Source organism: Populus trichocarpa, chromosome 13 (genome assembly GCF_000002775.5).
Source record: "Populus trichocarpa isolate Nisqually-1 chromosome 13, P.trichocarpa_v4.1, whole genome shotgun sequence".
Taxonomy (NCBI): domain Eukaryota; kingdom Viridiplantae; phylum Streptophyta; class Magnoliopsida; order Malpighiales; family Salicaceae; genus Populus; species Populus trichocarpa.
The window spans coordinates 1,708,093-1,721,335 of NC_037297.2; the positions used below are offsets into that span (position 1 = coordinate 1,708,093).

Here is a 13,243-nt window from a genome sequence, read left to right on the forward strand (position 1 = left end):
TATAAATACTACCTTAATCAACTCTTTTTTCTCCCAAATTAAACCAAAAAAACCCTATCACACTCCTCCTTCTCCCATACCACCCGACACTAATCTCTCTCTCCAATCTTTTTTTCTTGAGTTATGTCTCTAACGGTACTAGTCGTGGCCTTATGCGTGCACCCAAGAACATTTTGGAGTAAAACAGTGAGGAAAGGAAACAACACTTCAAAGTATGCTACACAACCAAAGGAAAAAAAAAACTTTGCTTTCGGGGCAACGAGGCACTTGTCTTGCCTTTCCATAACTCAAAGCAAGCATTCCCTATGCCCATAAAAGCACCAAACCTCTCTAATTATTACACAGCTTCTTAGCCTCTAGGATTGGGAAGTTAACTACTGATCATGGCTAGCAGAACAATTGCTCTCCAAGTTTTCACCCTTTTATCCATCCTATCATCTGTTGCAAATTCAATTGATTTCAATTACCCATCTGTGTTCAATTTTGGTGATTCAAACTCTGACACAGGTGACCTTGCTGCTGGTCTAGGCTTCCTCCTTGATCCTCCTAATGGACAAATTTACTTCAAAACTCCCACAGGAAGGTTCTGTGATGGCCGTCTCATTGTTGATTTTCTAAGTAAACTTTCTATTCTCTAACCATGCCAAAGATTGCCATTTTTATGCATGCAATATGATTTTGTTTATACATTCAATAGCTAATCTAGTCATGCTATGTCTCTATACTGCTATATATATTCAAGCATTATCATAGTTATCAAACTCGCTCACCCACCATGTTAACTTAGTAATCTATTAATTGAAAGTCTGAATCAGGTTGAATTTGTTTTTACAAATCAACTTGTGATCTAATTGACTGGTTAAATTAAATAAGATATTACCAATTTAACTCTAAAAAATTAAAAAAGATATATCCAAAAATTAATTTCAGATCTCAAATAGTATCAAACAATCACATAACCAAACAAAATGATTAATTTTTTCTTTCCTCGTGTCCATTTCAAATAAGTTCAAGGATTCTTGAATTGCACACAATGCCCCACCACCATTTTTATTTCTTCATGGTTGGTAACTATTATTTAAAAGTGAAAGCTCCTGGTCTTTTTCTTTCATCAGTGAAGACAAATCCTCATCCTCTATAGCCCTAGCCTGTCAATGGAAACCAAAAACCTTTTCCTCTATGTTCTCGCGTTAATCTCCATCTTCTTGCCACTGGCACAATCTGTGCACTTCAAGTTTCCTGCTGTTTTCAACTTTGGGGATTCAAATTCTGACACTGGAAACCTTGTTGGGGCTGGCATTGAAAGCATTCGACCACCTTATGGGGAAATTCACTTTCAAATACCATCTGGGAGATACTGTGATGGCCGTCTCATTATTGATTTCCTCAGTAAATCTCCCACTATCATTGAAATTTTTCATGCCTTCTAGTTTGTATCATGTCAGCTCTGTTTCTATACTATGTTATTCCCCTGTTTTCTCCGTTTTGAGGAAGACAAGCCTTTCCCTCTGTTTTCTCTGTTTTCTTGCTCTGTGTTCCCCTGTTTCTTCTGTTACTTAGGATGGAATAAATCCCATTTTCTTGTTGATATATTGTATAATTGTTCCTTTTGTGTTAAATGCCTTTATTTTTTAGGAATATTTAGGAGGTAAGTAATGTTAAGTACAAGAATTGATTGATAATAGCAATGCAGTTAGAAGTACAAGAATCTGAAATATTTTGTTTTTCAGTTTTTTTTTTTTTTCCTCAATATTCACACTCTGTTTCCTCTGTTTTCAAGTAGGAAGTATTGCAATTTGTTTCTTTCATTCATGTGGGTGTGTTTTCCAGTGGATGCAATGGAGCTGCCCTTCCTAAATGCATATTTGGACTCAGTTGGGGTACCGAATTTTCGGAAAGGATGCAACTTTGCAGCTGCAGGATCAACTATACTTCCAGCAACTGCAACATCTGTGAGCCCATTTTCCTTCGGAGTTCAAGTGAATCAGTTTCTACGATTCAAAGCTCGAGTTCTCGAATTGGTGGCCAAAGGTATGTACATGGCTCACTCTCATACTGTAAGCCACCATTTCTGAGAAAAACTTGATTGACGGTGATGTGGATTCAGTTTGATAAAGTTCTTACGCAAATGTTAATGCCTGAAGTATGGCAAGAAGTGTAAGAATCATTGATAGTTTTTTCATGTTTCAAACCTTGTCACAGGTAAGAGATTTGATAGATACGTACCAGCAGAAGACTATTTTCAGAAGGGTCTATACATGTTTGATATAGGCCAGAATGATCTTGCCGGTGCATTTTACTCAAAAACACTTGATCAAATTGTTGCTTCAATCCCAAACATTTTGGTCGAATTCGAAACCGGGATCAAGGTTAGATCCTAGTTCTGTCATTTCCTTCTCTTTAAATTTTTTTGACACTAACCTGTATTGAAAGGAACATGAAATCTGCAACACTGATTGATTATTTTCATGCTCTAGAAACTATATGACCAAGGAGGTAGGAATTTTTGGATCCACAACACGGGTCCTCTTGGTTGCTTGACTCAGAACGTTGCAAAGTTCGGAACTGATCCATCAAAGCTTGATGAGCTAGGATGTGTAAGTGGGCATAATCAAGCAGCTAAGCTTTTAAATCTTCAGCTTCATGCTCTCACTAAAAAGCTGCAAGGCCAATATGCTGATTCAAATATCACATATGTTGATATCTACACAATAAAATCCAACCTCATTGCTAATTATTCCCGATACGGTTAGTAATCCTCAGTTCCTTTATTTTGAGAATTTTTAAGTTTTTTAGTTTTCATCTTTTTCTTATCAAAAGAGATGGAAAAGTCTAAGGAAAGAAAAGACATTAGATTCTGAGTGAATATGATTTTTCAGGGTTTGAGCAACCCATAATGGCATGCTGTGGATATGGAGGACCACCACTAAACTATGACAGCAGGATTTCTTGTGGGCAAACAAAAGTTTTGAATGGGACCAGTGTCACAGCCAAAGCATGCAGTGATAGTACTGAGTATGTGAATTGGGATGGAATTCATTATTCAGAGGCAGCAAATCAGTATATTTCATCACAAATACTCACCGGAAAATTTTCGGATCCGCCATTCTCTGATAGAATGCCTTTCCTTCTCAATCTCAAGTTCTGAGGAGCTAATTTGCTAGCTGTGCTGTAATTATTCTATTCATTCGTATTTCATTTGTTTACAGCTGAAGATTAAATGCAAGCACTAATATTATTAATAAGTTCTGACTGGTGCTCCATGATCTGATTCTTAGCTATAAAAGCTTGATGTTGCAGATTGCAACACCAAAACCCTATTTTCTCAGAGTTCATCGTAGAATTAGCACCAGGAAAATGATATGATACTGTGAGCATAAGATGAAACCATGGTTCTATACACATTTCATGAACATAAACCAAAAATCTGTACTTATCCTCTGGTTGCAAGTTTCTCGTCAAGAACATTACAGACATTTGTACAACTATGTGCCACCAGGTTTTGTCGAAACCTAGAGGAAAGAATTTGAGAAACAAGCCTAACACAGGGTGATGACCTATTTCTTTGAAACATAAGCATAGTATTGCGCCATGGGAACAACAAAAGCAATCACCAATAGACCTCCAACCACTAGAGTGAATTGTCCCCTCTTCTCTTCTGTCTCTTCCTTGCTTTTGAAGTTGGATTCTCGTTTGTTTTCTTTAGTCGTCGGACCGCCTGGATCTGGAAGCCCATCGATAGCAGCCACTAACCTCTTGGCACTGCTATAAATCGCTTCATTGTACTTTTCTTCCGTCGCCAAGACTGCAATTGAAAACCACATGGTCATCAGCATCACTGTTCTATCTCAACTAATGCAGTTCTTATGATCATGATGTTAAATGAAAAATGGACAAGAAATCTTCTGGTTATAATCTTAGCTCTAAAATTGATGACGTTTGAGCTTGTTAGAGAGTTGCAACATGAGCAAGCACACGTAACTTGAGCATCCTCATCTCTAAGACTAATGACATCTGAGCTTGTGTGACAATTGCATCATGTGCAAATACAATGAATTTATGTTCTGTATAAAATAATCTCATTTCAACAAAACAGAACTACTATAATAACAGTTGAGTCTGAATTGATGTGTGAATAGGGAACAAAGGATGAACTCAGTACTCTTTAACACCTGTGCTGAGATCCAATGGTATACTATGTTAGCATTTCAGAACTTAGTTGGACCTCAAGATTCCTAAACCTCATAGCTTGTGCGCAGCTAGTGTTTGATAATAGAATTAGGCCCATCTCCTTCTGAATCAACAGAAAACCAACATAAGTTTCATAAGATTGTAGGTAGTTTCACTTTCTTGGATATTTCAAAGAGATAACTTCTCACCAGCAGTGTAAACCAGCATAGAATGGATGTTTACACTTCTCTAGAGTACCATGGTATTGAAAATTAAAGCAGTCTTGAACCCTTTTTAGGACAAATGGTGATTTGAATTTCCCATTTTTCATTTCAAAAATCAGTCAATTGTGAAGCATCACTTTGTAATGAAATTTAAGTGCTTAAAGAATTTCAATGTTGTGCATGAGATCTAAACAAAGGATAGAATCTCCATCATGCTTAAGCTCAGTCTGTATTTTGGGATCCCTTAAACTTTTGGTTAGAGCTTCATTAGGATCCCTCCACCGTCCCTCACCATTTCAAATGAAATATCGTTTCAACCAGACCTGTTAAAGCTGTTTAGATTGAACAAAAAGACCACCCTAACTACCATGAAACACAATGAAATAAGGAAATCTGGGGAAACTAATCACCAACTTGAAAATTGTACAGTAAGTGCATAGTTACCAGGAAGGTTCTCCGAGACAGTGGAATCAAGAACAGTTTCTCCAACTGCTTGGATAAATGCAGGCCCCCCCGTAATTGCCCCTTCCTTTTGGCTGGTTACAAGCACAACAATTCCCTTGTTGCTGCCCTCTTCAACAGTGGGATACCATTTCTCCAGAACTTGGTCGGCATATTCAAAAGCATCTGCTTTGCTCTGCAACAAACATAATATTTATTCAGTTATATGCATCCTTGAAAGAGTTAAAGGAAAACACACATGCCTTTAAACTTGTCATCTATTAATTTGGCAATAATGTAACCCAGATTGTAACACTAAAAGACAAATGTCTGCAAGTCAGTTTACTTGCTGTTCCATTTCTCCGAACAATCAAAAGCTTGCTTCAAAAGTGGAAATAATCATAGTTTGCTAGACTAGGTACACATTCAAATCAACAAAGAAATGATACCAAAAGACTTACAGTAAGCTTTCTAACAGTAATGAAATTGATCTTGAAGTTCTTCCTTGATTCCAAATCAGATAACAGCTGCTTCAGATCAGATTTAGTCACTCTACTAAGCACACCAGCATCATCAAATATATAAGACTCTTTTGGTGGCCCTTCATTGAGCACGTCAAATTCAGATGCTTGAGCATTTCCAATGTACAACAGCGGACTAAAGTTGAGTGCCAAAGCGAGAGCTAATGCTGCTAGGCCTTGTTGAGCATAACTGAACCAGCTATTGGGCACCGACAAAGATTGAGAAGTGTGCCTTTTGAGGCTAGAAGTGATGCTCTTGTGGGTGAAAGAGAGTGAGTTTGATCTTGTTTGAAGAGAAGGTAGCAAATGGGATTTCGAAGAGGATGGTTTTGAGTTGAGGAGAGGAGAAAGAGAGTGCGAAGAAAGTAAGGTTTCCATGGGAAAGAGAGTGAGAGATCAACAGAACAGAAATGGCGGACACAGAGAGGGAGATATTATGTTTTCTACATCATTTTCTGGTCTCTCTTTGGTAAAGGAATTTCAGTGGTTTGGATTTCTTTTGTTTTGGATTGGCTGGCTGTTATTTGAAATGGATAACCCCCTCTCATTCAGCCATGCAAAGACTATGGGGTCACTTTGGTCCATCCAGGATTGATAAATATAATTTCTGTGGCATTATCAGATAATCATAGAGATAATCCAATGAGAAAGAGAATCAAACTACTTACAATTACGATGAATGATAACATAATTTGGTAAAATTTACTCCAAATCTCCAAAACACCCTTCCATTGTTAAGAGAATCCAAGAGATAAAAGCCCCACCACTACCCCACATTATCTTCCCTCCATTTTTTTTAACCTCCATGAAATCCAAACTCACCATCTCATGGCCATTCTCCTCTCCCTCTCTCCTCACCACCACCACCCTCCTCTAAACCCTCGACAAAATCCAAACCCCTATAGCCCAAAACCAACCCCTCATGCCACTAGCCTCCCCAGCACCATCTCTAAGAGACAGTTCATCTTCAAAACTACTTCACTTTGTCTCATTTCCTTAGCCACTCAACACCCTCTTGCACAAGCCTTAGCTGAACCTTCTCCACCTTTAAAATCTGTTCTTTCTATCCTTGCCAATACAAAATCCTGGTTTCAGTTCTATGGTGATGGTTTTGCCATCAGGGTCCCTCCTCAATTTGAGGACATCATGGAACCAGAGGTATATTTATCTTAATTTTTGTTATGGCTTCACTATTCACCCATACATTCTTATGTTTTTAACTGTTTTGAGTTGAAGTTTAAATCTCTTGAGTTCTTTTTATCAATGTTGGTAGTCATGGGTATGGTGTTTTGGCTACTATTGCTAACATTTTGCACAATTTATTCTTATCAATATGCAATGAATTGGCATATATAATTCTAGTTTAGTGGGTTTTAAAGGATAAGGGATGCTCCAAATTGGCCATTGGTGATAGATACAGTAAGCTTTGAAACTAAAACTTTCAAAATCAATTCAGTTTTTCTTAGAGTTAGATATCTTGATTGAGGGAATGTAGAGTATTGAATGTCAAATGTGTTCACAATGTCAGAATTATTTTTTCATCAACTTGGTTATTGTATCTTGTTATTAGGATTACAGTGCTGGGCTGTCTTTATATGGAGATAAGGCAAAGCCAAAGACCTTTGCAGCCCGTTTTGCATCTTCTGATGGGTATATTATTTTACAGCAAGTTCATTCTCTTTGATGTTTATATTTATTCAGCTTTCCATTGGAGTAATGCATAAAACTTTATAGTAATGGTCATAGTGTTCACGCAAGTTTTTTGTTGCATTTTCTTTTTGTCAACATAGATCTGAAGTTCTAAATGTTGTCGTTCGCCCTTCCAATCAACTGAAGATCACCTTCTTAGAGGTTTGTGTGATGAAAATTGTCAAACTTTCACCTTTATTCTAGTATTGGTTTGTTTCTGTATTACTCTGCAAGACTCATTAAACGTCCTTGTTCATTTTCATGGTTAAATTTGGAACTAAGGCAGTTGATTGTAACTCTTGACATGTTTACTTCGTCAAATTAGTTAATTTCATAGCAAACATCTGCGAGATTAAAAGTCTGCTATAATTTAATACCCCCAACTAAGCATCTTATTGTCAGGGCACAATGCCAGCATTTTCCCTGATTTAAAGCATGGTAGGATATCTCATCCAAGACTACAATGATTTTCAGGTTATCTAGGGTTATTATCTTGTAACTTAACCTCTGTATGAGTTTTCCTGTTGCCATTATGGTGGGATGGCAGATATCACTCCTTCATTGTGAATTCCATTAACCTTTTGCTGTTATAATTCACAACCTTCAAGTCTTGTACTTATTTCCAATTACGAAAGAAAAGTAAAATGGATGAATAATGCCACCCCCCCTGCTCCCTCATTTTAGATTGTTCCAATTTTAAGATCTCAAAGAGTAATTCTCCGACAAACATGTACTTTGCTAACATGGACAGGCTAAAGATATTACTGATTTGGGATCATTGAAGGAGGCTGCAAAACTCTTTGTTCCAGGTCTGTCTTTGCATTCAGTTGTGTTATTCTTGAAGTTTTGATTCTTAGAACCAAGAATACTTTGTATATATTCAACTCTTGTGGTTTAAAAAAAAAAAATTAAATGGTTTCCACTTTTCTTGCTGATCATTTGTCATTTGAAAAAACAAGTAGATTAGCATTCTTCTCAACTATCTTGTTCTGGTAGCTCAATTTATCTGCAATGGCAGGTGGGACAACTTTATTCTCTGCCCGTACACTAAAAATAAAAGAAGAGGAAGGTTACCGGTAAATTTATCTATCTTTGCTTGATTCTGGGGCTCTTCAATTCGTAAGTAATGCTATTGAAGTAGAACAGGCACCTTCAGGGATATATTAGTTTATTCAGTGTTCTATATATATATATATAACACTGAATAAACTGCTGTATTGTTTATAAAAATTAGCTGTTTAGAAAATAGGAAGTAATGGTTGTAATGGTACCTATCGAATACCCTCATTCCTTGCATTTATCAGCTATAGAAGCATATATTTTTCCTTCTCCATTGACTTGGATAATAAACACAAATACCATCACCCCTACACTAAATCTAAAGCAACCAGGATGTCAGCAGGGAAATGATATTTTATTTGAACCAGATCATGGATGTTATAATTACAATACTTTTCTGACATATGTGTTCCACTGTTTGTTAATTTCAGGACTTATTACTTCTATGAATTTGGCAGAGATGACCAGCATGCGGCACTAGTAGCTGTGGTTAACAGTGGAAAGGTTAATACATTGACCTTACAATTAGAATATTGATTGCAGTGCCCATGTCTTTAGTGGAATTAACTCATTACTCTGTCAGAATTCTTTGGATAAAGCCAATATATATAGCTTGCTCATGTGCCCCAACATGGAAACCATAACTGATCTTGTATTAATCTTTGGCCTCGCTGAACATTCTCCGTCATCGTGATTTGTTAGATTTTACAATTCACTAGCTGTTATTATTGTAATTTTAATGCAGGCAATTATCGCAGGAGCAACTGCCCCACAGTCGAAATGGGACGAAGATGGTGTAAAGCTTCGGTCTGCTGTTATTTCACTGACAGTTCTGTAGGAATCTGCTCGGCGTCTGATTTTCCAGGTTCATAAATCGAGTGCTTTGGAAAACAAGTCAGATGGCTTATTATGAACAACATTCTTGAAAGTATTGCACGATAGACGTGTAGAGAGACCTAAGATCAATGATATATCAGCTTCTCTGACTTACAGGCTTCTTTTTCTTGGGTTTATAATCTAAACTCCTGTAACATGACAATTCCAGCTGATACTCTGTCATGCTAAGATCTAAACCGCATACTAGTTAGTTCATCCTTCCAAGTTATGTGATGGTCATGTCTTGGCATCTTCAGGGCTCAGAACTCATGTTTTATTATCTTAATCCTGATACAAATTGAACCCTAAGAGTCTAAATAAGCTACTCTTTTTATGTTTTTCCTATCTTTCAGCTGTCCTGGCATTCTTCTTATCGCTACACTGTGTTGATGCAGTAGAACCTGTTGCATAGTGGATTGAGGAGGCATTCTAAACAAGCCACGAGCACAGAGATTCACTTTCATGCAATCCATTATTTGTTCTGATGTAAAGGTCAGCTATCAGCAGCTTACTTTCACCGACAGCATACGGCTTATAGAGAGGAAGATTTGATTTGAGGGATGTTTTTTCCTTTGCGTTCGTATTAGGAAAATTCTTAACCATGTGGTTATAATAAAATTTTGAGTGGAACACAATTTTTACTTCATTTTCGACAATCCATTAGCTGTAAGCGGATGCTGGGTGAGTTATTTTCACTTTGATTTTGAATATTTTGACTCATTCAATTTCATTGTACTCCTGAAATGCTTCCACATGATCTATTGATTGTCATGATGTCTAGACATTTATCTCGCATGGTAGTTATAAGACCTCACCTGGAGTTTCCTCAGCTGAAGACTCAGATCTTAAGTTGATAAGTTGGGTGAGTTGATTCGGGTCAATCCAAACTGTTTTTTAAAAGAATAACAAGATTTTTTTTTACTGATTCGACTTGGACCATGTTCTAGGTTAGCAGATTTAACCTTCCAGGCCAAGTCCTGTAACTAGTCTTGTAACTATGCTTGAAACAAAGAATTTTCTTATAGGTATAAATTAACCAACATTTCATGATTTTTTTTAAAAAAAAATCCGGGAGATTTGTTAGTCACATTGATGCAGTTTTCTCTGATGTTGGCCTCACAGATTATTCTGAAATTGGGATTTAAGCCCAAATAAGATATGTTCACCAGTCGCTGCCTCCCCCTCATCACCTCTTATATATGCAGGTTGGCCCTCACAGTACATGGCAGCCACACAATTTACACTGGCATTGGAATAGATTAGTAAAAAAATCTAGTAAATTCAAATTAAAATCCAATGATCATTAGATCTTATTATCTAAAGCTGATGTTCAAGGTAATGGCATTGTAGCAATTCCGCATGCAGTTGATGAATCCATGTCCGAAATGGTCAGGAAAAACAGTCTAGTAAATTCTTAGATGGAGACTTATGTGCAGTAGTTGGCATCATAAATGCAAAGAACCTAAAAAAAAAATGGCAATCAATAATCTATTAAATTTGACAGCTCCAATCTCTCCACCTTCCGAGCAGTGGTGGAGTTATGATTTTTTAAATAAAAAGATAAATTATTAATAAATATTTTATATTATATTTTATATAAATATGTGTTATATAAAAAAATTAATTTGAAATATATTTACCAATTCAAGTCAAGCAAAATTAATTTAAAAATATTTTTTTAAAAAAATTATATTATAATTGTTCTCTTCGAGATTTTATATTTTAAAATTGCTTTATAATGATTTTATTTTTAATCTCATTAAAAATATATTTCTCAATATATACAACAAACTTTTATTTATCTATTTCTAAATCTTTCAAGGACTAGGAAAGTTCTTGGCAACAATCTATGCTAACATATGGTACATAGCATCTAAAATCATAGCTTAAAAGGATTGTTATAAATTGATGTTGTTCTTGTTGACTTATTGTTTTGTACAAGTGAATTAAACATAAATATTAAATATTTTCTTTTTAATTTATCCATTATATCTCTAATTTTTTAAGTTGTCACGTATTTTATTTTTAATCACTAGTAAATTCATCACCATCATTTTTTATATGAAATTAATAGCAAAATATTTATCAATTCATCAAAACTCATTTCAATTTATATCCATTAGCATATAATATTACTCATACACATATTAATTCAACAAACCCATAAATTATTATAAACCCTAACATTTTCAATAACTAATTATAAAGAAATAAAACTAAAATTAGATAATGAAAAAAATAGAAAAGATGAAAAAAATTTCTCTAAAGCATAAAGCAAAAGAAATTACTTGCTTAACTAATCAATAGCTTGGAGCTTGAAAGAGAAATTTTGTAGAAATGAGAGAGACAGGGACAATAATAAAAAAAGAAAAAAAGCTTGGATCAATTATTAGTAGCTAAGAAAGAAAATTAACCCTTTAAAGCTATTATATTAATATTTTAATATAAAAAAATATTTTTTTAAAAAAAAGATTAAGGCTTGACTCTGTGTAGTTCCGCTACTGTTTTCAAAACAAGACTTAAGTTATGAGTTGATTTTATTTAAAATTATTCTAGTAGCATGTTGAATAAATTAACTTATATGTTAATAGGTCAGCTCAAGTTAGGATTAAAAAAATAAAAAAGATATTATTTTAATTTATATATATATAAAAAAAACTATACAGGATTTATAATTATGAACTTCGCTCATTAATTATAGAGCACAACTACTCGCTGCCTAAAAGCTGGCAACCATGGTGATGAGATTATTTCACTCAGGAAACGTGGCCTGGCATCGTAAATAAACATGGGACCAAGCTGTCCCAGAGTAAATAAATACAGTAAGAAGTTGGACCAAGAGGTTTGTTCTCTCTGTGATCTTATGTTCAAGTCCTGTGGTTGCTCATATGATGGTCACTGGAGGATTACATGGTCATTAACTTCAAAGCCCGTGGGATTAGTCGAGGTACGCACAAGCTGGTCCGAATACCCACATTAAACTAAAAAAAAAAAAAAATGTTCTCGATCGTTAAACCAATGTCTTTAAGAGTAACATCATTTACTAGCTTTCAGAACAGTTGAATAGGTAAAGATGGAGAATTTGGAAGCAGCCCTACCCTGTAAACACCATTCCAACTGTTGGAGTTTTTGCCTAATAGGTAGGTGCTGAAATGTTATTTTTTAAGGTGATTTTCACTAATAAAATATATTAAAATAATATTTTTTTAATTTTTAAAAAATTATTTTTGATATCAGCGTATTAAAGTGATCTAAAAACAGTAAAAAAAAATATTAATTTGAAGCAAAAAAAAATAAAAAAATTTCAAATATTTTCAAAAATATTTTTGAAACACAAAAATAAACAGAACTACAAAAATAATTAATAAGTTGAAGTTACGGGGTGTTGTTCATGCGGTATGGTAAAGAAGTATTAGAAGAAATTATTAATACTCATTTGGTGATTAGTTTTTCTTAAAAGGTTTGTTTATTATAAATACATAATATATAATCCTATTTTGACTTAATGTTACTCCTGTGAATATAGATAGTGATAAATTACATTTTCTTTAAAAAAAAATGGCTAGCAAAAGAAAAGATTTTTTGCTTGAAATGTTACTTTATGAGGTCGATCTCTATGTTATTATTTCATATTTAAATATAACAAAAAACTTTAAAAATAAAATTCTCATCAGTAAATGTATTTGTCCAAATATGAATTATCCATTTAACATTTTAAAAACGATTTAAAAAAATCTTAGCACGCAAAAGCTAATTCAAGAAACAAAGACAATTAAAACCAAGAATTATCCTGCATATCTAGTTTGGCTGGGCAGGTTGAATCTCAATTATGTTATAGAAAAAATCAACATAGAATTGGTTCAATTTAATTTGATTAATTCACGACTCGATTAAAATAAATTAAATTAGATTTTAAAACGATATTATTTTAATTTTAATTTTAATTTTTATTAATTAATCTAGATTAATTCGAGTTAAACTATCCGATCTATAATCAGGATTTTGTACTGAATCATGGGTAGGTGAAGTAACATTGCATGGCATAACCTGATATTCTAGTTGAGTTAGCTAAACTTTTGCATCAAACTATCATATATCTAACCAAGTAATTCTAATGGATAGCAATTGCTTTACGTAATGAGCTTCTACATCATTCAAGTGAAGAGTTTTAGTCAAATATGCATGTTCACATGTATGCTGCTATGTATAGCACTAATAACAACGTGACTTGAAAGTATAATGTTTTCTTGATAAGGATGTGTC

At 34.5% G+C, this 13,243-nt stretch overlaps 3 protein-coding genes across 9 annotated transcripts; 2 read left to right on the forward strand and 1 right to left on the reverse strand.

The window, feature by feature from the left end:
• The first annotated feature begins 337 nt into the window (after positions 1-337).
• LOC7473305 (GDSL esterase/lipase At1g54790) lies at positions 338-3,245 on the forward strand. 2 transcript variants are annotated; one of them, XM_024583747.2, is made up of 7 exons: positions 338-618; positions 942-959; positions 1,153-1,389; positions 1,831-2,031; positions 2,203-2,369; positions 2,478-2,748; positions 2,880-3,245. In XM_024583747.2, exons 1-7 carry the CDS (start codon positions 384-386, stop codon positions 3,146-3,148), a joined length of 1,398 nt encoding a protein of 465 aa, XP_024439515.1. In that variant the 5' UTR covers positions 338-383; the 3' UTR covers positions 3,149-3,245. The 2 variants fall into 2 exon arrangements, with proteins under 2 accessions (XP_024439515.1, XP_002319029.3); XM_002318993.4 differs by lacking the exons at positions 942-959; positions 1,153-1,389.
• A 132-nt stretch (positions 3,246-3,377) lies between these two features.
• Positions 3,378-5,860, reverse strand: LOC7473306 (UPF0603 protein At1g54780, chloroplastic). Its single transcript, XM_002319528.4, has 3 exons — positions 5,297-5,860; positions 4,839-5,031; positions 3,378-3,805 (listed from the first exon to the last, which is right to left on the reverse strand). Exons 1-3 carry the CDS (start codon positions 5,732-5,734, stop codon positions 3,558-3,560), a joined length of 879 nt encoding a protein of 292 aa, XP_002319564.1. The 5' UTR covers positions 5,735-5,860; the 3' UTR covers positions 3,378-3,557.
• Positions 5,861-6,117: 257 nt separating this feature from the next.
• On the forward strand, positions 6,118-9,705 carry LOC7473875 (uncharacterized). Of its 6 annotated transcripts, none has more exons than XR_002977391.2 (8): positions 6,118-6,514; positions 6,927-7,006; positions 7,147-7,207; positions 7,797-7,854; positions 8,064-8,121; positions 8,536-8,608; positions 8,863-8,969; positions 9,334-9,705. XR_002977391.2 is itself a non-coding variant. In XM_024583751.2 (8 exons), exons 1-7 carry the CDS (start codon positions 6,185-6,187, stop codon positions 8,940-8,942), a joined length of 753 nt encoding a protein of 250 aa, XP_024439519.1. In that variant the 5' UTR covers positions 6,127-6,184; the 3' UTR covers positions 8,943-8,969; positions 9,334-9,705. The 6 variants fall into 6 exon arrangements, 3 of the variants coding, with proteins under 3 accessions (XP_024439519.1, XP_024439517.1, XP_024439518.1); XR_002977389.2 differs by having other exon boundaries at positions 6,120-6,514; positions 9,376-9,705; XR_002977390.2 differs by having other exon boundaries at positions 6,121-6,514; positions 9,379-9,705.
• The last annotated feature ends 3,538 nt before the right edge of the window (positions 9,706-13,243 follow it).